The following is a 20,283-nucleotide window of genomic DNA, read 5'->3' as shown; positions in this document are numbered from 1 at the left end:
GGTAACACCCACATGCGATGCTGAACCTCCATGATTGACAGAACTGAAATCTGATTAATTAAAAGGGGAGGGGTGGCAAGGCTCTGTCTGACTTGCTGCAGCTTCTAATGCACATTGTGAGAAGCTCAGGGTGTGCAGTGAAATCAGAGGAGGACATTTCAGTCCAGGATCTTCACATACAAAGGCTGGCTGAGGGTATATATCAATGTCTATGGGGGGGAGGGGGGGCAGATATAGATCCTCAGCAGCAGCCTGGGAAGGTGATATATTGACTGGATTTTACCTGGTTTCTGGTGGGCCGGTCATAATGTGTCCTGGGGGTGACCTTCTCCGAAAATCAAAAGAGCCAGGTGGAAAATTCTCAGCCAAACCAACCCAACCCAACCACTGATTGGTGGTGCCCACTGTATTCTGTGAGACACTGGCGCTGGTGGCCAGAACACAATAGTTTGGTGCATTCTGAAGTCCTGAAAAACACGCGTTGCGCATATTTTCACGTTGTTTTTTTAGGTGGTCCTATTGAAGTCAATGGGGCCAAAACTGCCCAAATCCGCCTGAAAAGAAGTCCCTAGAAGTCAGGGGAGGACTGGGCCAGGGGACAGGGGGGCAATTGCCCCCTGGGCCGCTCTGATGCCCTGTAAAAAGGCTGCACTGCTTCTGCCACAGACATGCCTAAATTATTCCTGGTGTAGAGAAGTAAAAAGTCTCTGCCACTGACCTACTGAGTGCAGGATGAAGACGAGGACAGAGCGCAGGCTTCCCTCCGCAGCATGGATGGTGTAAACTGTGTCTGAGCAGAGGCCGGTTCCATGGCCCACTTGAGATTCTCCTCCCCTGGCCAGCCCTAACTGAGCTGTCCCAGCTCCTTCCAGTTGCCCCCTGCTGGCCAGGTTGGGAACCCAAATTCAGCCGGTGAGTAGAGAGTACCTGAAACAGGGCTTCAGCCTGGAATGGGGGTCAGGAGGAGGACGGGAAGAGGGAGAGTGGGAGCGTGGCCAAGTCGCTGCACCATGGGCCTCTGGTTTGTTCTTGCCCCCTGGGCTTAAAGTTGCCGGTCTGCCCCTGCTAGAAGTGCCTCGGTGGGAATAGGAACCATTTACAACAAAGAGATTTTTAACGTTGAGCATTTTGTAACTTCAATAGGGATCACTGCTGGTGCAAGGATCCCTGTCCACACAGGAGAAGGCACCCCCCTCCCCCCCCCCCCCCAGCACACACTCCACCCATGCAATGAAGGATGCAAAGCTGCTACCAAAATCCCAACCCAACTGCCCCCGAAATGGCACTTGCAATGAGGGGGCAGGTCCATCTCAGAAGCTTAGTGCCTCCTGTTTTGATGAAGAATGGTAATCCTTTATAAGATTCCATCCAAAAGTTATGGCTAACAGATGGTTAGAATTGTTTAGCGGGTTCTATGGACATTCAAAATGAGATCCATTTTCGCCCAACAATTGGTACAATACAGAGGTGACTTTCATTTGCTCAAATATCTGAATGAAGATCTGCAGGTACAGAATTGTTTTAGAGATGGCCAAGTGATGTCCAAGTCAACGCTGGTTGGAGGACCAAGATAGAAAGATTCTTCTTCAAAACATTCCATCCAACAATTAGTCCAATACAAAGGTGACTTTCGTTTGGTCAAATATTTGAATAAAGATCGGCAGATAGAGAAATTTTCTAGAGATGGCCAAGTGATGTCCAAGTCAACACTGGACGGAAGATCAAGAAGAAAATTCTTCTTCAAACTATTTCCATCCAACAATTGGTCCAATACAGAGATGACTTTCATTTGCTCAAATATCTAAATGAAGATCTGCAAGTACAGGAATGTTTTAGAGATGGCCAAGTGATGTCCAAGTCAACGCTAGTTGGAAGAAGAAGATGAAAGATTCTTTTTCATTGAGATTCGTGCCTTGGACCGCTTCCAATCTTGAAGAACTGATCCAATTTTTCATCTTATCAACCTTTTGGCCGCCCTTGCAAAATGAGATGAAACTATGGAAGAAATGTGATTATCATATTATAATCTCAGCCTTATAATTGTTTTATGGATTCTTGGAATAAATTACACACACCCTCCATTTTATCAGTAATCTCGTAGAACCAGAAAACCATCTCTGACATCAGTTATCAATTTACCTCAGAATATCTCAATCTTCCCGTGAGTCCTCCCCATTATTGTCCATCACCTCTGCAGACAGCAAGGATCACCTTTGCCAGGTAAGTGCCAATCCCAATCCTAATTCCGGGGAGATGGGGGGGGGGGAAACCTAGGATAGAGGAATGGAAGCCATTAATAACTTACCCCCGAAAGAGTCACAGGTGGGGGCCATGGATTTCTTCAGTCTTCAGTCTTATTGGCTGTGAATGGATGGGAACCCCCTACTACTTTTTATTATAAGGTGCCGATAAAGTCCCATACCCAGGGGATTTTTCCCCTTTTTTTTTTTTTAACCCAAAAATAAATGTCTTCCCTCGGATTTTCCATAGATTTCCTTCGATCTTTTTTGGAGATTTTCCAATGAAAAAAAAAACCCGGCAATGAGCAAAACTGAGAGTTCAAATTTTCCAAAATTTTCTTTAAAAAATTGGGGGATTTCAGGAAAAATTTTGCTGTTTCGGTAAAATACCTTGGATGGGGGAGGGGGGATAATCAAGGTGGTTTTTAAGGGGGGGATGGGCTTGTTTCTTGTGCCAAAAAATGACCTCATCAAGACCCATTTATGTCATTTACTTCTTTAGTGGGGGGGGGGGGGGGGGGTTGTGTTGCATTTTGATGAATGCGGTTTATTGAAATGAATGGAATGCCAACGCCCACTAACCTGACAAAAATGGGGTGGGACTCTCTTTTGTAACAAATTTAACCTAAGAAGCTCAGTAAGAGAATTTCCAATTCAGGGAAGATTCGCCGATGTCTAAATTGCTAACGCTGCAGTTTAATTTGCTTAGATTCCCCTCCCCCCCTTACTATAATGCTAATGATGTTTTCAAATGATGTCATCACCGGGTCTCTGTGTTTCTCTATGCAATGTAGGCAGATTGTGGCTGGTGGGAGGGGCCTTGTTTAATGCTCCCAGTGATGTCATCACCTGGTCTCTGTCCTTCTCTATGCAATTCAGGCTGATCGTGGCTGGTGGGAGGCTGTACATAACTTCTTAAAAACATCCCAGCGCCCTGCCTCAGTACTCCTCTTAGGAGCCCTCAGTCCTTATGCAAGCAGTGGGTGGGCTTTTGGGAGGAGTTATGCCTTGATGGGTGGGCATTCCTAGGCAGGCTGTATTTGCATTGGTAAAATCAGCCTTATAATTGAATTCTGAATTTTAGGGAATCCTCAGATAAATTACACACACCCCCATTTTTATCAATAATCTTGTAGGACCAGAAAGTCATCTCTGACATCAGTTGTGAACAGTTTATCTCAGAACAGCTCAACCTTTGCATGAGTCCTTCCCATTATTTTCCATCACCTCTGCCAGGTAAGTGCCAATCTCCATCCTAATTCTGGGGAAATCGAGGGGAAAAGGGACAGGGGAATAGAGATTATTATTAACTTGCCCCCGAAAGGGACACAGATGGGGGGCATGGATTTCTCTGGTCTCCAGTGAGCTAACCCTCGTCAATCATGGCATCCAGTAAACTAACCCACGTCAATCATGGCGTCCTGCATGGTAATCCACATAAATGACGGTGTCCAGTGAGGAAAGCCACATCAACCATGTCATGCATCAAGATGATCGATCCATTTCAATCATGGCATCCAGTAAAATAACCCATGTCAATCAAATTGTCCTGCAAGGTAATCCATATAAATGATGGTGTCGAGTGAGGAAAATCACATCACCATGTCATGCAGGAAGATGATCCATTTCAATCATGGCATTCAGTGAAGTAATCCGGTAATGTAATCATGGTGTCCATCATGGTAATATGCAGCTGCCTCCCCTTTGACCATTAATATAGAGTTGCTCCCAACCCTTATGACTATAAATATGGAGTTGCTCCCAGCCCTTATGACTATAAATATGGAGTTGCTCCCAGCCCTTATGACTATAAATATGGAGTTGCTCCCAGCCCTTATGACTATAAATATGGAGTTGCTCCCAGCCCTTATGACTATAAATATGGAGTTGCTCCCAGCCCTTATGACTATAAATATGGAGTTGCTTCCCCCTTAGCCATTAATATAACCCTTATGGTCATTAATTCTGAGTTTCCTCCCCCAGGACCAATAATATATATAGTTGCTTCCCCCACGGTTAGTAATATTAGGTTGCCCCCTTTGTGGCTATAACAGTTTCAACTCTTCTAGGAAGACATTCAACAAGATTTTGGAGGATGTCTGTGGAAATTTGTGTCCATTTCTGAGGTCAGGTACTAATGTGGGATGAGAAGACCTGGCTCGTATGTTGGGCACAAAAAAGACCTGACTTGCAGTCAACATTCCCATTAATCCCAAAGGTGTTCAGTAGGGATGAGGTCAGGGCTCTATGTGGGACACTCCAGTTCCTCCACACCAAACTGGTTACACCAAGTCTTTATAAAGCTTGCTTTGTACACGGGGGGGGGGGGCACCATCATGTGGGAACAGAAAAAGGTCTTCACCAAATTGTTACCACAAGGTTTAGAGAGCACAATTGTCTAAAATGTCTTTGTATGATGGAGGACGCTTCAGGACCCTTCCCTGGAGACCCCTTACCTTACCTTACCAGGACCCTTCCCTGGAGACACCTGAACTCCATTATTTGGAGGGGTCTCTATATGCATCCGGGCATGTAGGTAGGTGTGATAGTCAGTTGTCCACATGATTTGGCCACGTAGTGCCACACAATGGACCATTTCAGAAGGAGACCAAGAATACCCCCCTATATATCATTTTTGTGAGAGGTTTAATGAGAACCTTCAAACATTTTAGATATGTGTAGCCGGGGGGAGTCCCGATCATTAGAGCTGAGATGATTGGAGTACCGATCATTAGAGCTGAGATGATTGGAGTACCGATCATTAGAGCTGAGATGATTGGAGTACCGATCATTAGAGCTGAGATGATTGGAGTACCGATCATTAGAGCTGAGATGATTGGAGTACCGATCATTAGAGCTGAGATGATTGGAGTACTGATCATTAGAGCTGAGATGATTGGAGTATCGATCATTAGAGCTGAGATGATTGGAGTACCGATCATTAGAGCTGAGATGATTGGAGTACCGATCATTAGAGCTGAGATGATTGGAGTACCGATCATTAGAGCTGAGATGATTGGAGTACCGATCATTAGAGCTGAGATGATTGGAGTACCGATCATTAGAGCTGAGATGATTGGAGTACCGATCATTAGAGCTGAGATGATTGGAGTATCGATCATTAGAGCTGAGATGATTGGAGTACCGATCATTAGAGCTGAGATGATTGGAGTACCGATCATTAGAGCTGAGATGATTGGAGTACCGATCATTAGAGCTGAGATGATTGGAGTACCGATCATTAGAGCTGAGATGATTGGAGTACCGATCATTAGAGCTGAGATGATTGGAGTACCGATCATTAGAGCTGAGATGATTGGAGTACCGATCATTAGAGCTGAGATGATTGGAGTACCGATCATTAGAGCTGAGATGATTGGAGTACCGATCATTAGAGCTGAGATGATTGGAGTACCGATCATTAGAGCTGAGATGATTGGAGTACCGATCATTAGAGCTGAGATGATTGGAGTACCGATCATTAGAGCTGAGATGATTGGAGTACCGATCATTAGAGCTGAGATGATTGGAGTACCGATCATTAGAGCTGAGATGATTGGAGTATCGATCATTAGAGCTGAGATGATTGGAGTACCGATCATTAGAGCTGAGATGATTGGAGTACCGATCATTAGAGCTGAGATGATTGGAGTACCGATCATTAGAGCTGAGATGATTGGAGTACCGATCATTAGAGCTGAGATGATTGGAGTACCGATCATTAGAGCTGAGATGATTGGAGTATCGATCATTAGAGCTGAGATGATTGGAGTACCGATCATTAGAGCTGAGATGATTGGAGTACCGATCATTAGAGCTGAGATGATTGGAGTACCGATCATTAGAGCTGAGATGATTGGAGTACCGATCATTAGAGCTGAGATGATTGGAGTACCGATCATTAGAGCTGAGATGATTGGAGTACCGATCATTAGAGCTGAGATGATTGGAGTACCGATCATTAGAGCTGAGATGATTGGAGTACCGATCATTAGAGCTGAGATGATTGGAGTACCGATCATTAGAGCTGAGATGATTGGAGTATCGATCATTAGAGCTGAGATGATTGGAGTACCGATCATTAGAGCTGAGATGATTGGAGTACCGATCATTAGAGCTGAGATGATTGGAGTACCGATCATTAGAGCTGAGATGATTGGAGTACCGATCATTAGAGCTGAGATGATTGGAGTACCGATCATTAGAGCTGAGATGATTGGAGTATCGATCATTAGAGCTGAGATGATTGGAGTACCGATCATTAGAGCTGAGATGATTGGAGTACCGATCATTAGAGCTGAGATGATTGGAGTACCGATCATTAGAGCTGAGATGATTGGAGTACCGATCATTAGAGCTGAGATGATTGGAGTACCGATCATTAGAGCTGAGATGATTGGAGTACCGATCATTAGAGCTGAGATGATTGGAGTACCGATCATTAGAGCTGAGATGATTGGAGTACCGATCATTAGAGCTGAGATGATTGGAGTACCGATCATTAGAGCTGAGATGATTGGAGTACCGATCATTAGAGCTGAGATGATTGGAGTACCGATCATTAGAGCTGAGATGATTGGAGTACCGATCATTAGAGCTGAGATGATTGGAGTATCGATCATTAGAGCTGAGATGATTGGAGTACCGATCATTAGAGCTGAGATGATTGGAGTACCGATCATTAGAGCTGAGATGATTGGAGTACCGATCATTAGAGCTGAGATGATTGGAGTACCGATCATTAGAGCTGAGATGATTGGAGTACCGATCATTAGAGCTGAGATGATTGGAGTACCGATCATTAGAGCTGAGATGATTGGAGTATCGATCATTAGAGCTGAGATGATTGGAGTACCGATCATTAGAGCTGAGATGATTGGAGTACCGATCATTAGAGCTGAGATGATTGGAGTACCGATCATTAGAGCTGAGATGATTGGAGTACCGATCATTAGAGCTGAGATGATTGGAGTACCGATCATTAGAGCTGAGATGATTGGAGTACCGATCATTAGAGCTGAGATGATTGGAGTACCGATCATTAGAGCTGAGATGATTGGAGTACCGATCATTAGAGCTGAGATGATTGGAGTACCGATCATTAGAGCTGAGATGATTGGAGTACCGATCATTAGAGCTGAGATGATTGGAGTACCGATCATTAGAGCTGAGATGATTGGAGTACCGATCATTAGAGCTGAGATGATTGGAGTACCGATCATTAGAGCTGAGATGATTCTGCTTTCGGTGGACAATCAATGCATGAAAACAACAAAAACGATTCCGATATTAGACCTCTCAATCGGAATGTTCCTTGGTGTGGTCTCCTGACTACGATTGATTGGTTAGAGGGTGACTCTCAGGATGAGAAATCCCAGATATGTAAACTAATTATAGTTCTAAAAAACGGTTCATGTGATACACTGACAGTTTATATTGCGGCAGTATCATTGTCACCTGCTGGGTCCTGAGACGTTTATTGGGCCATTCTTAGGTGACTCATACAGTATATTGTAATGAATTGCTCAGAGAATCATGAGCAATATAATTGCAAACATCAGATTATAATTAAAGGTTTTGTTGTAGTTCTCTTTAAGTACTTACATTAATTAATGGTTTCTAAACCATTCACAATAATTAAATGGCTATAATAATCCGATAATGATTTCCAGCTGCAGTAAACATCCTATGCAGAGCAGGAAGGTGTGTGTAATAATTATGGAGAGTTCAGGTGAGGCAGCGGAGGCAGGTACGTAGATGGGGAAGTGAAGCAGAACGTTTTCATGGTGTCTATGGCTCGGTATCACCACTGGTTGTATTACAGCTAACCAACCAGCAAACATATGTAAATATCGACTTTCTGCAGGTCATTATTCTGCCAATCTCCATGCAGATTCATGTTTGTCCATTCATGTTGAAGGCAGGAAAATAAGAGAGATATACCAGACACGGGAAAGGAGGGGGGGTTTTATCGACCTGCTGAGAAGAACCTTGAGGGGTGGTCGGTAATTTTATAGAACGCGACCAAAAGAGGACATTGTGGGACATCAAGGAATTTTGGGGCAGAACAAGTGCTAAGATCTCCTATTACATTGACTTTGGCACTGCCCCGGTCCAGGGCTGGTCAGAACTTGTAGGCATTGTTATACTGTCTATTGTATTGTCTTCAAGTAGGGATCCAGATCAACAACATGGCCATACCTCACTGTTATATGAAGATATATATAGATATTGGACATATACTGTGGGGGTATTTTCTCCTGATGGTATTTATCCAACACTCATTACCATTCTAGGACAATTATTCCATGTGTGGGCAGGAATAGGATCCCTCCATCCTCAGGCCTCATATCGGAGACTTACCAGTAATTTTTAGAGCTACACACTGTTTGTCAGCACGCACCATTGCCTTTAATTGTGTCCAGTGGCGGCCGGTGTACTGAGGGGCGCCCTCCCCCTTCCATGCGTCCGGCCCCCTAATCTGCATGATGCAGGGCGCCGGACGCATTGAGCTTAATGTTTTTTTTTTAAATCACCTGATTAGAGCCAGAGGCTCTAATAGGGTGATGAAAAGGGTGGTCCCGGGGCGCAGAGCAGTGCGCCCAGATCCCACCCATTGTGTGACAATAGCGAATGAAAATTCGCTATTGTCACACGGATCCTCCTCCTGGCCAATCAGGAAGCTGGTCTAATACTGTCTTCCTGATTGGCCGCATGGCAAACCCCATGCCATTGGCCGAGGAGGAGGCGGGAGCGGGAGGACTCGAGAAGGACCCGGAGTGAGAAGAAGCCGCCCGCCTGAACAGAAGAGAGAAGCCGTCGCCGAGTGAGGAGAAGCCGCCCGCCAGGACAGAAGACAGAAGCCGCCCGCCAAAGCTGTCGCAGCCGCCCGCCGAGACAGAAGACAGAAGCCGTCGCCGAGTGAGGAGAAGCCGCCCGCCAGGACTGAAGACAAAAGAAGCCGTCGCTGAGTGAGGAGAAGCCGCCCGCCAGGACTGAAGACAAAAGAAGCCGTCGCCGCCGGGCTGCTCCAGGGCTCCAGGTAAGGGCACTGGTCGGGGGGGGGGGGGGGCACACTGCATTGAAGGGGGCAAGCACGCACGCTGGTCTTTGCATTGAAAGGGGCATGTACGCTGGTCACTAACTACATTGAAAGGGGGCACACTATACCTTAATTACTGAAGGCCCCTTTCACACTTTTGCGACCTCAGTCACGCAATTTTTTACAGCGTTTTTTGCCGCAAAGCAATGCCTGTTACACTTTTCTGTTTGCGCCCCCCCCACACAAATTTTGAGCACCAGCCGCCACTGGTTGTGTCCCCGTATCCACTTTCTTCGGGGGCCTGAGTGGTCGTGTCCCCCTTCCTCCAACCGCCCTCTTTTTGTTGCCCTAGGTTTTTGTGATATATACCGTCAAAATACAGTGTTTTGGGGTTTTTTTTGTGTATTTTAAGGTTATTTGACTATGTTATGGTTACTTTGTTATAAAACAAAATTGTTTTTTTTTTTGTTTTTTTTTCAAATATTTTATTTTAGAAAAGGAACCACAGTTGAGAAACAATCTGAAAAACGTTCCATACAGACATTTGTAGCAGAAATTGCATAACACAGAAAGGTAAACCAGAACATCGCATTGAAAAAACACACATAAGGACCCGGCATAGTCAAATAACTAACCCTAGAGTCGGGGAAGGTCCAGGCACCTCCACCCTTAGTCATGGATAACCAGGCCCCAGACAACCATGCGTGGACACCAGATTATAGAGAAGGGAAAAAACCCTTCCCAACCGTCGCTCCCCAATTTTATCTAAGAGAGGGAAAAGAAAAAAAGAGAGCAGAGTCCCAGACTGGGCGACAAACAAAGACAACAAGAAGGGATGACGGAGGGAATGGGACAGGAGGGGGGGGGGGAGGGGAGGAGAGGGCCAGATGGGGAAACTCCCCGCATGGACAGACCCACAGGCACCCCCGGGGCAATAATCAACCGCACATCAGAGACCTGCCTTTGTCGGAGAGCCCGAAGACATTCCAGAAACCCCAAATCCTATCATATCGTTCCCTGCGGTGCTGTCTCGTGAGGGTGAGGTCCTCCATTCTGTTTATGTCCTCCATCCTGCGCATACAGTCCCCAATAGTCAGTACTCCTGTCGTCTTCCAGAGCACCGGGATGCAAGCCCTCGCGGCGCTCAAAACATAAGTGATAATTGATTTTTTGCTTCTCGAGATAGGCATAGAGGAAACCTGGAGCAGGAAGAACTCCGGGCTATCCGGGATCTCCCGATCCGACAATTCCCCCAAGAGGGCCCGGACGTCTCGACAGAAGGGGCATAATCGGGGGCAGGACCAAAATACATGGAGTATTGTGCCCACATCACCCTGGCACCGCCAGCAGAGGTCCATCGTGCCGGGGAAGAACTTGCTCAAAAGAGAGGGGACCCTATACCACCGGGTGAGAATTTTATAATTCAACTCCTGTAATTTCGCGCAGGTCGGAGTCTTCAAGGCCAGGGTATACACTTTAAGGCGTTGCGCCGGAGTAAGATGAAGCTGAAGATCCCGTTCCCACTTGGCCAGCCCCGGCAGGACATAGTCCTCACCCGGAGAGATCAGCAGGCTGTACGATTTAGATAGCGTTCCCGGTAGGTTCCCGCTCCCCATGCAAACTCCTCAAACGGAGTGAGATCTCTGGAGAAAGACGACGGGTCCGGCAAGGAGCGAAGATAGTGGTGCACCTGGGCTGCGTGCCAGAACCCCAACATAAAGGGGCCACTAGCCGACATCAGTTCCTCTATCGTCGGCCACCGAGACCCCCTGAGGAAGTGGGTGGCTTGGGAGACGCCCCGGGATATCAGTCCGCGGAACGCCGCTTCCTTCAGTCCCGGAGAAAACTCCGGGTTACCCAGAACCGGGTAAAGCGGGGACGTCTGCGTGGAAATGGAAGGGTGGGATAGCGTGCGACGAGTGGTCGCGAGCGTCACGCCTATCGTAGGGTGCTCTCGGAGGCCACGTGGCAGGTCCCCCCTGATCCACGGCAGTCCCTCCAGGGAAGCGACAGACTGTCCCCGCTCCAATTGCACCCACAGTTTACCTTCGCTATGTCTCCTCCAGTCAATCAGCTGGCCCAAGTGGACCGCTAGATGATATTTAGCTACATCCGGGAGGGCCAGGCCCCCCGAGTGTTTCGGTAAAGTCAACTGGGCACGAGATAGCCTGGGCCTCCCGTGAGCCCAAATAAATTTCAAGAAAATGCTGTGGGTTTGAGTAAAGAAGGAGGTCGGGATCCGCACAGGTAATGCATGCAGCAGGTACAAGATCTTAGGGAGGATCGTCATCTTAATTAAGTTGCATCGTCCGAACCAGGAATGAAGGCCGGCATTCCAGGTCTGTAACAGGCCACGAATACGGGCCAGGAGGGGAGGAAAATTCAAGTCGTATATCTTGGACAAGTCCGATAAAAAATGGGTCCCGAGGTATGTCAGGGCACCCTGAGTCCACTTGAAGGGCAGCGTAGAGGACAAGTGTGCCAAGAGGGGGGCCAGGACGCCCACCCCCAAAGCCTCGGACTTATGAAAGTTCACCTTCATATTAGAGCACAGGCTGTAATGTTCCAATTCCTTCATTAGGTTGGGTGCCGAGATCGCCGGGTTCGAAATGGAGAAGAGCATATCGTCGGCGTAGGCCGACACCTTACACTCCAAGTCCCCTACCCAAATTCCCGAGATGTCGGGATTGGCTCGCACTCTGCCCAGAAGCGGCTCCAGAGAGAGCGCAAATAGCAACGGGGACAGGGGGCACCCCTGCCGGGTTCCATTAGAAATGTGAAAAGGGCTAGAAAGTACCCCGTTGCACTTCACCTGGGCCGATGGGCAGAAGTAAATATGTCCTATCCAGGACATCAACGTGTCCCCGAAGCCCATCGCCCTTAACGTGGAAAGCATGAACCGCCAGTTGACGCGGTCAAATGCCTTCTCCGCGTCTGTATTAAGTAGTACGCAGGGTGTGCTTGTCGACCGGGCCGTGTGGATAAGGTTCAGGACCTTAGAGGTATTGTCCCTCGCCTCCCGAGAGGGAATGAAGCCCACCTGATCCAGATGGACCAAATGCGGCATATGTTGGCTGAGGCGATTGGCCAGAATCTTCGTAAAAACCTTCAGGTCACAAAATTGTTTTTAACCCTTTAAGCTCCTGAAGAAGCATACCCAACTCGAAACATGTTGACCAGGACCACAAGCTGAATATCACCAACCCTCTAAGTAGACATTATTGGACATTTGGGAACTAGGATCCTTTACTTGTTCTCTACGTTCTTTAGGTTGACTATTGTGTTTATTATTGGGGGCTCCCAATCTATCTAGGATGGTTGTTGGTGGTACCAGCAATTGGTATATCGGTCCAATTGAGATACTATGTCAATATGTTATACAGTATCTCAATAAAGTAAGTACACCCCTCCCATTCTATCTTTTCATGTGACAACACTGAAGAAATGACACTTTGCTACAATGTAAAGTAGTGAGTGTACAGCTTGTATAACAGTGTAAATTTACTGTCCCCTCAAAATAACTCAACACACAGCCATTAATGTCTAAACCGCTGGCAACAAAAGTCAGTACACCCCTATGTGACAACACACAGCCATTAATGTCTAAACCACTGGCAACAAAAGTGAGTACACCCCTAAGTGAAAATGTCCAAATTGGGCCCAATTAGCCATTTTCCCTCCCCGGTGTCATGTGACTCATTAGTGTTACAAAGTCTCAGGTGTGAATGGGGAGCAGGTGTGTTAAATTTGGTGTTATCGCTCTCACTCTCTCATACTGGTCACTGGAAGTTCAACATGGCACCTCATGGCAAAGAAGTCTCTGAGGATCTGAAAACAAGAGTTGTTGCTCTACATAAAGATGGCCTAGGCTATAAGAAGATTGCCAAGACCCTGAAACTGAGCTGCAGCACGGTGGCCAAGACCATACAGCGGTATAACAGGACAGGTTCCCCTCAGAACAGGCCTCACCATGGTCCACCAAAGAAGTTGAGTGCCGTGCTCAGCGTCATATCCAGAGGTTGTCTTTGGGAAATAGACGTATGAGTGCTGCCAGCATTGCTGCAGAGGTTGAAGGGGTGGGGGTCAGCCTGTCAGTGCTCTATAGAGGAGAGAGGGGGGGGGGTTTAGGTATGGAAAAAAAAGTAGGTCTCATCCCTATGATTATAGACAAGAAAAACAAATTCCCCACTAATTGGGACTATAACAACCTACATGTAAAGTCAAGCGAGTAGATATGAAAAAGTAGTAAAAAAGTATACATTTTATTAGATGGATATTAATAAAAGCATATATAATTTCAACAACAAATGGAATGAGGTTGTTCAAATGACAAAGACATAAACATGTCTAATGCATAAATGCACAAATGGACTTCCTATAATGGTCGTTGGCTCACATAAATGGAAAAAACCTGGTACAAGGCAAGCAAACCCAACGCGTTTCGGAATGGTTAATTATTCCTTCTTCAGTGGTAACATGCGTTTTGTAATCACCTAGTTTCTTATAATGGAAGTAATTAAAGACCAATGGACAAACATTGTTCTCTGGTAGGCAGAGAACAATATAGATTTTCCTGCAGCTCTTCTGGTAAGCAGACAAGACCCAAAACTATACTTTCTCTCCAGCACATACCTAGGAGGGTGCTACATGTCTGAAGGCAGAGAAATTTTCTACAGCTGGCCAAATGATTTCCTAGTGCAACAGTAAAAATGAAAAACTCCTATAAATATAGTGCCTGGGAGGTCCCCTTAATGTACCTGCAAAGTTGGGCATCTATACCGTGTATAAAACCTGCTGCATCTGTACCGTGTATAGAGCCTGCTGCATCTGTACCGTGTATAGAATCTGCTGCATCTGTACCGTGTATAGAACCTGCTGCATCTGCACCGTGTATAGAACCTGCTGCATCTGTACCGTGTATAGAACCGGCTGCACACTGCTGCATCTGTACCGTGTATATAATCTGCTGCATCTGTACTGTGTATAGAACCTGCTGCACACTGCTGCATCTGTACCGTGTATAGAACCTGCTGCATCTGTACCGTGTATAGAACCTGCTGCATCTGTACCATGTATAGAGCCTGCTGCATCTGTACCGTGTATAGAACCTGCTACATCTGTACCGTGTATAGAACCTGCTGCATCTGTACCATGTATAGAGCCTTCTGCATCTGTACCCTGTATAGAACCTGCTGCATCTGTACCGTGTATAAAACCTGCTGCATCTGTACCCTGTATAGAACCTGCTGCATCTGTACAGTGTATAGAGCCTGCTGCATCTGTACCGTGTATAGATCCTGCTGCATCTGTACCGTGTATAGAACCTGCTGCATCTGTACCGTGTATAGAGCCTGCTGCATCTGTACCGTGTATAGAACCTGCTGCATCTGTACCGTGTATAGTGCCTGCTGCATGTGTACGGTGTATAGAGCCTGCTGCATCTGTACCGTGTATAGTGCCTGCTGCATCTGTACCGTGTATAGTGCCTGCTGCATCTGTACCGTGTATAGAACATGCTGCATCTGTACCGTGTATAGAACCTGCTGCATCTGTACCGTGTATAGAACCTGCTGCATCTGTATTATGTATAGAGCCTGCTGCATGTGTACGGTGTATAGAGCCTGCTGCATCTGTACCATGTATAGTGCCTGCTGCATCTGTACCGTGGAATAGAGCCTGCTGCATCTGTACCGTGTATAGAATCTGCTGCATCTGTACCGTGTATAGAACCTGCTGCATCTGTACCGTGTATAGAACCTGCTGCATCTGTACCGTGTATAGAACCTGCTGCACACTGCTGCATCTGTACCGTGTATAGAATCTGCTGCATCTGTACCGTGTATAGAATCTGCTGCATCTGTACCATGTATAGAACCTGCTGCACACTGCTGCATCTGTACCGTGTATAGAACCTGCTACATCTGTACCGTGTATAGAACCTGCTGCATCTGTACCATGTATAGAGCCTTCTGCATCTGTACCCTGTATAGAACCTGCTGCATCTGTACCGTGTATAGAACCTGCTGCATCTGTACCGTGTATAAAACCTGCTGCATCTGTACCCTGTATAGAACCTGCTGCATCTGTACCGTGTATAGAGCCTGCTGCATCTGTACCGTGTATAGATCCTGCTGCATCTGTACCGTGTATAGAGCATGCTGCATCTGTACCGTGTATAGAACCTGCTGCATCTGTACCGTGTATAGAACCTGCTGCATCTGTATTATGTATAGAGCCTGCTGCATGTGTACGGTGTATAGAGCCTGCTGCATCTGTACCGTGTATAGTGCCTGCTGCATCTGTACCGTGTATAGTGCCTGCTGCATCTGTACCGTGTATAGAACCTGCTGCATCTGTACCGTGTATAGAACCTGCTGCATCTGTACAGTGTATAGAACCTGCTGTATCTGTACCGTGTATAGATCCTGCTGCATCTGTACCGTGTATAGAGCATGCTGCATCTGTACCGTGTATAGAACCTGCTGCATCTGTACCGTGTATAGAGCCTGCTGCATCTGTACCGTGTATAGATCCTGCTGCATCTGTACCGTGTATAGAGCATGCTGCATCTGTACCGTGTATAGAACCTGCTGCATCTGTACCGTGTATAGAACCTGCTGCATCTGTATTATGTATAGAGCCTGCTGCATGTGTACGGTGTATAGAGCCTGCTGCATCTGTACCGTGTATAGTGCCTGCTGCATCTGTACCGTGTATAGTGCCTGCTGCATCTGTACCGTGTATAGAACCTGCTGCATCTGTACCGTGTATAGAACCTGCTGCATCTGTACAGTGTATAGAGCCTGCTGCATCTGTACCGTGTATAGTGCCTGCTGCATCTGTACCGTGTATAGAACCTGCTGCATCTGTACCGTGTATAGAGCCTGCTGCATCTGTACCGTGTATAGAACCTGCTGCATCTGTACCGTGTATAGAACCTGCTGCACACTGCTGCATCTGTACCGTGTATAGAATCTGCTGCATCTGTACCGTGTATAGAATCTGCTGCATCTGTACCATGTATAGAACCTGCTGCACACTGCTGCATCTGTACCGTGTATAGAACCTGCTACATCTGTACCGTGTATAGAACCTGCTGCATCTGTACCATGTATAGAGCCTTCTGCATCTGTACCCTGTATAGAACCTGCTGCATCTGTACCGTGTATAGAACCTGCTGCATCTGTACCGTGTATAAAACCTGCTGCATCTGTACCCTGTATAGAACCTGCTGCATCTGTACCGTGTATAGAGCCTGCTGCATCTGTACCGTGTATAGATCCTGCTGCATCTGTACCGTGTATAGAGCATGCTGCATCTGTACCGTGTATAGAACCTGCTGCATCTGTACCGTGTATAGAACCTGCTGCATCTGTATTATGTATAGAGCCTGCTGCATGTGTACGGTGTATAGAGCCTGCTGCATCTGTACCGTGTATAGTGCCTGCTGCATCTGTACCGTGTATAGTGCCTGCTGCATCTGTACCGTGTATAGAACCTGCTGCATCTGTACCGTGTATAGAACCTGCTGCATCTGTACAGTGTATAGAGCCTGCTGCATCTGTACCGTGTATAGTGCCTGCTGCATCTGTACCGTGTATAGAACCTGCTGCATCTGTACCGTGTATAGAGCCTGCTGCATCTGTACCGTGTATAGAACCTTCTGCATCTGTACCGTGTATAGAGCCTGCTGCATCTGTACCGTGTATAGAGCCTGCTGCAGACGGGCTGCATGCTCGGATAATGGTCTGGTATGAATTTTGGGGGGACACTACACCGTTTTTTTTTTTTTTTTTTATTTTGGTATGGGGTTCCCCTTAAAATCCATATCAGACCTGAAGGGCCTGGTATAGACGGGGGGAGGATCCTATGTCGTTTTTTTTTTTTAATTTCGGGCATATTTTTTTTTTTGTTTGCTGGGGATTAGTGTGAAAGTAGCCTAAATACACAAATAAATAAAAATAATCATAAATAAATTCAATAAAGGAAAATACTATGTAATAATAAATAAATAACCCCTAACCCTTAAAAAAATATATATATATTTATAATAAAAAATAATAATAATAATAATAATAATAATAATAATATTAATAAAAAAATAAACTAAACACCCTAACCCTAACACAAAATAATTAAATAAATTATAATTATTATTATTATTATTATTAATATTAATAATAATAATAATAATAATAATAATAATAATAATAATGTATTTGTTTGGTATGGGTTTGGGTGTTTATTATTATTATTATTATTATTATTAATAATAAAAATAAAATAATAAACACCCAAACCCTTACCAAAAAAATACATTATTATTAATAATAATAATAATAATAATTATAATTTATTTAATTATTTTGTGTTAGGGTTAGGGTGTTTATTTTTTTATTATTATTATTATTAATTTATTTAATTTTTTTTTAGAGGTCAGGGGTTAAATATTATTTATTTATTATTGCATATTATTAATTAATGGTATTTATTTATTATTTATTTATAATGATTTTTAGTTATTTGTGTATTTATTTTACATTTTATTATTCATATATTATTACTATTTATTTATTTTTATTTGAGGAGAAGATTGCTCAAAAATGTGCGACAAAACATGCAAATGCGCACAAAAACGCGCAAATCGCGCATTTCTATTAATTTCTATGGGAATACAAACGCGCCAAAAACAAATTTGCCCAGTTTGAGCTCCAGACGGTTTTTGAGCTTCAGGTGACTTGGCGTGGAGATGTGTGAACCGTCTCCATAGAGAATAATTGATTTTTTCTCCTCCAGCGTTTTAGAGCTTCGAGTTTTAAGCTACAAAATGCTGAAGTGTAAATGGGGCCTAAAGGAAATTCTTTAATGGTTTATGGCCAGCATAAGCCAGTTATAGGATAAGGAATACATTCTGTAGTTGAGTGGAATTATGAAATTGGAGGGTGGTGGTCTTATTTTTGGACCCCAACATTTTAGAATAATACATTTTTCTTGTTGTTTTACCAGTGTCACCATGAGATGGTCCTTCTTCAAGACGAGGCACATTGTGATTCTGGGTGTGGCTATTCTCTGTCTCTTGCTCATTATGGAAGGATGTGAAAATAGAGAAGAAGAAAAACCCAAAGAAGACCCAACAGTCCTCACCCAACCAAAGAAAAGGGAAGTGGTGACCAGCTGCCAGGAGGACCCACTGGCGAAAAGCATTACAGGTTTTGCCGAGCTGCCTGCCATCATTCAAGACTTCTTGAGATACAAAGACTGCAGGAGCTTCCCTCAGATCCTGGACGCACCCATGAAATGCGGCGGGGGAGCCAAATCTAAAGGGGTTTTCCTGCTTCTTGCCATAAAGACTGCTCCACAAAACTTTGAAAGGAGATCTGTCATTCGTCAGACCTGGGGGGAGGAAGTCCGCTATAAAGGGGCCCGTGTCAAAAGGATTTTCCTCTCTGGCACTTCTAAAAGCGGACGTGGGGACAGACATTTAAGGCAACTTCTAAAGATCGAGAGCGAACAATACGAGGATATTCTTCAATGGGACTTCCATGACACTTTTTATAACCTGACCTTAAAACAGTTCCTCTTTCATCAGTGGCTTAGTGAAAACTGCCCCGGGGCCAACTTTATTATGAATGGAGATGATGACGTGTTTGTTAACACCATCAATGTCGTTGACTACATACGTGACATAGAAGCTGACAGTCACCTCTTCGTTGGGCAGTTGATAGCCAACGTTGGGCCCATCCGTGACCCAGGAAGCAAATACTACGTTCCCGTACAAGTTTTCAGCTCCAATACCTTCCCGGCCTATTGTGCAGGTGGCGGAATCCTCATGTCCCGGTATACCGCCCACGCCATTCACAATAAATCGCTGGACATCCCGTTCATCCCTATTGATGATGTCTACCTCGGAATGTGTCTGGAGAAGGCCGGATTGTCCCCCGCCTCTCACATGGCCATGAGTACGGTGGGAGTGAGAACGCCATCTAAAGACATTGACTCCTTTGACCCATGCTTTTATAGACAACTCTTAATGGTCCACCGCTTTGTTCCCTTTGAGATGATGATCATGTGGAACGCTGTGAGGGATCCTGACCTTGACTGTGGGCAGAAGCTTTCTGTATATAAAAGACCATTGGATGACCTTCCTAATAAACTCTGAGCCTCGTGTATAAGACGTATCAGTTCTAGGCCTCTCCTCCTCCTGGAACTGGTTGAACGTTTTCAGGATCCGGAGCTGCCTGGCTTCTTTGGGCACAATATAACCCACCCTCAGAAGCCTCGACCGGGTTGGTCTTACTTTAGGAAAGGTCAAGTGTTGGCAGGCTTGACGGTACTCAACAGCTCGGCCCCAGTGATACCCTTGAGCAAAACGGGGAGCACAATTAGGGTTGTTTCCACTGGCTGAAGGTTGGAACCCCTTCTAAAGGGGTCATAGTTCTTATTTATGATTATCTTGTTAACTTATTCCCTAAATCTTTATTAAAATGATTAAATATGTCAATAAAGAAAAAATAATCATTTTCTAGGTTGTGGTGTATCTCCATTCTGTACAGCTGGTCTCACAAAGTTTTCCAGAAATGTGAGACTACTTTTCCTAAACCTGCAACCACAAGAAATAGTGTGACTGGAGGAGGGTGGATCCTTCTCTAAGGTTTTTTTTTTTTTTTTAACCGAAAATGAGCCCTGTGCTAGCTGTCCTTTTTAGAAACTACTGAAAACCCTATGATACACTATATAACCAAAAGTTTTGGGACGCCTGCCTTTACACGCACATGAACGGTAATGACATCCCAGTCTTAGTCCGTAGGGTTCAATATTGAGTTGGCTCCACCCTTTACAGCTATAACAGCTTCAACTCTTCTGGGAAGGCTGTCAACAAGGCTTAGGAGTGTCTATGGGAATTTTTCACCATTCTTCCAGAAGCGCATTTGTGAGGTCATACACTGTTGTTGGAGAGAAGGCCTGGCTCACAGTCTCCGGTCTTAATTCATCCCAAAGGTG

General features: G+C 45.3%; 1 protein-coding gene across 1 annotated transcript; it reads left to right on the top strand.

Moving 5' to 3' along the window:
- Positions 1 to 2,133: 2,133 nt before the first annotated feature.
- LOC309562799 (N-acetyllactosaminide beta-1,3-N-acetylglucosaminyltransferase 3-like) lies at positions 2,134 to 19,481 on the top strand. The gene is made up of 2 exons (XM_082267105.1): positions 2,134 to 2,220; positions 18,289 to 19,481. The coding sequence occupies exon 2, from the start codon at positions 18,296 to 18,298 to the stop codon at positions 19,439 to 19,441; it is 1,146 nt and encodes a 381-aa protein (XP_082123231.1). The 5' UTR covers positions 2,134 to 2,220; positions 18,289 to 18,295; the 3' UTR covers positions 19,442 to 19,481.
- Positions 19,482 to 20,283: the final 802 nt, after the last annotated feature.

Source organism: Pelophylax lessonae (assembly GCF_965119305.1).
Source record: "Pelophylax lessonae genome assembly, chromosome: 9".
Classification (NCBI taxonomy): Eukaryota; Metazoa; Chordata; class Amphibia; order Anura; family Ranidae; genus Pelophylax; species Pelophylax lessonae.
This window is presented reverse-complemented; position numbering and strand designations above follow the sequence as displayed.

What these genes read in the sequence shown, in the direction of transcription:
- LOC309562799 (XM_082267105.1), top strand. Translation starts at nt 18,296, where the DNA reads ATGAGATGGTCCTTCTTCAAGACGAGGCACATTGTGATTCTGGGTGTG.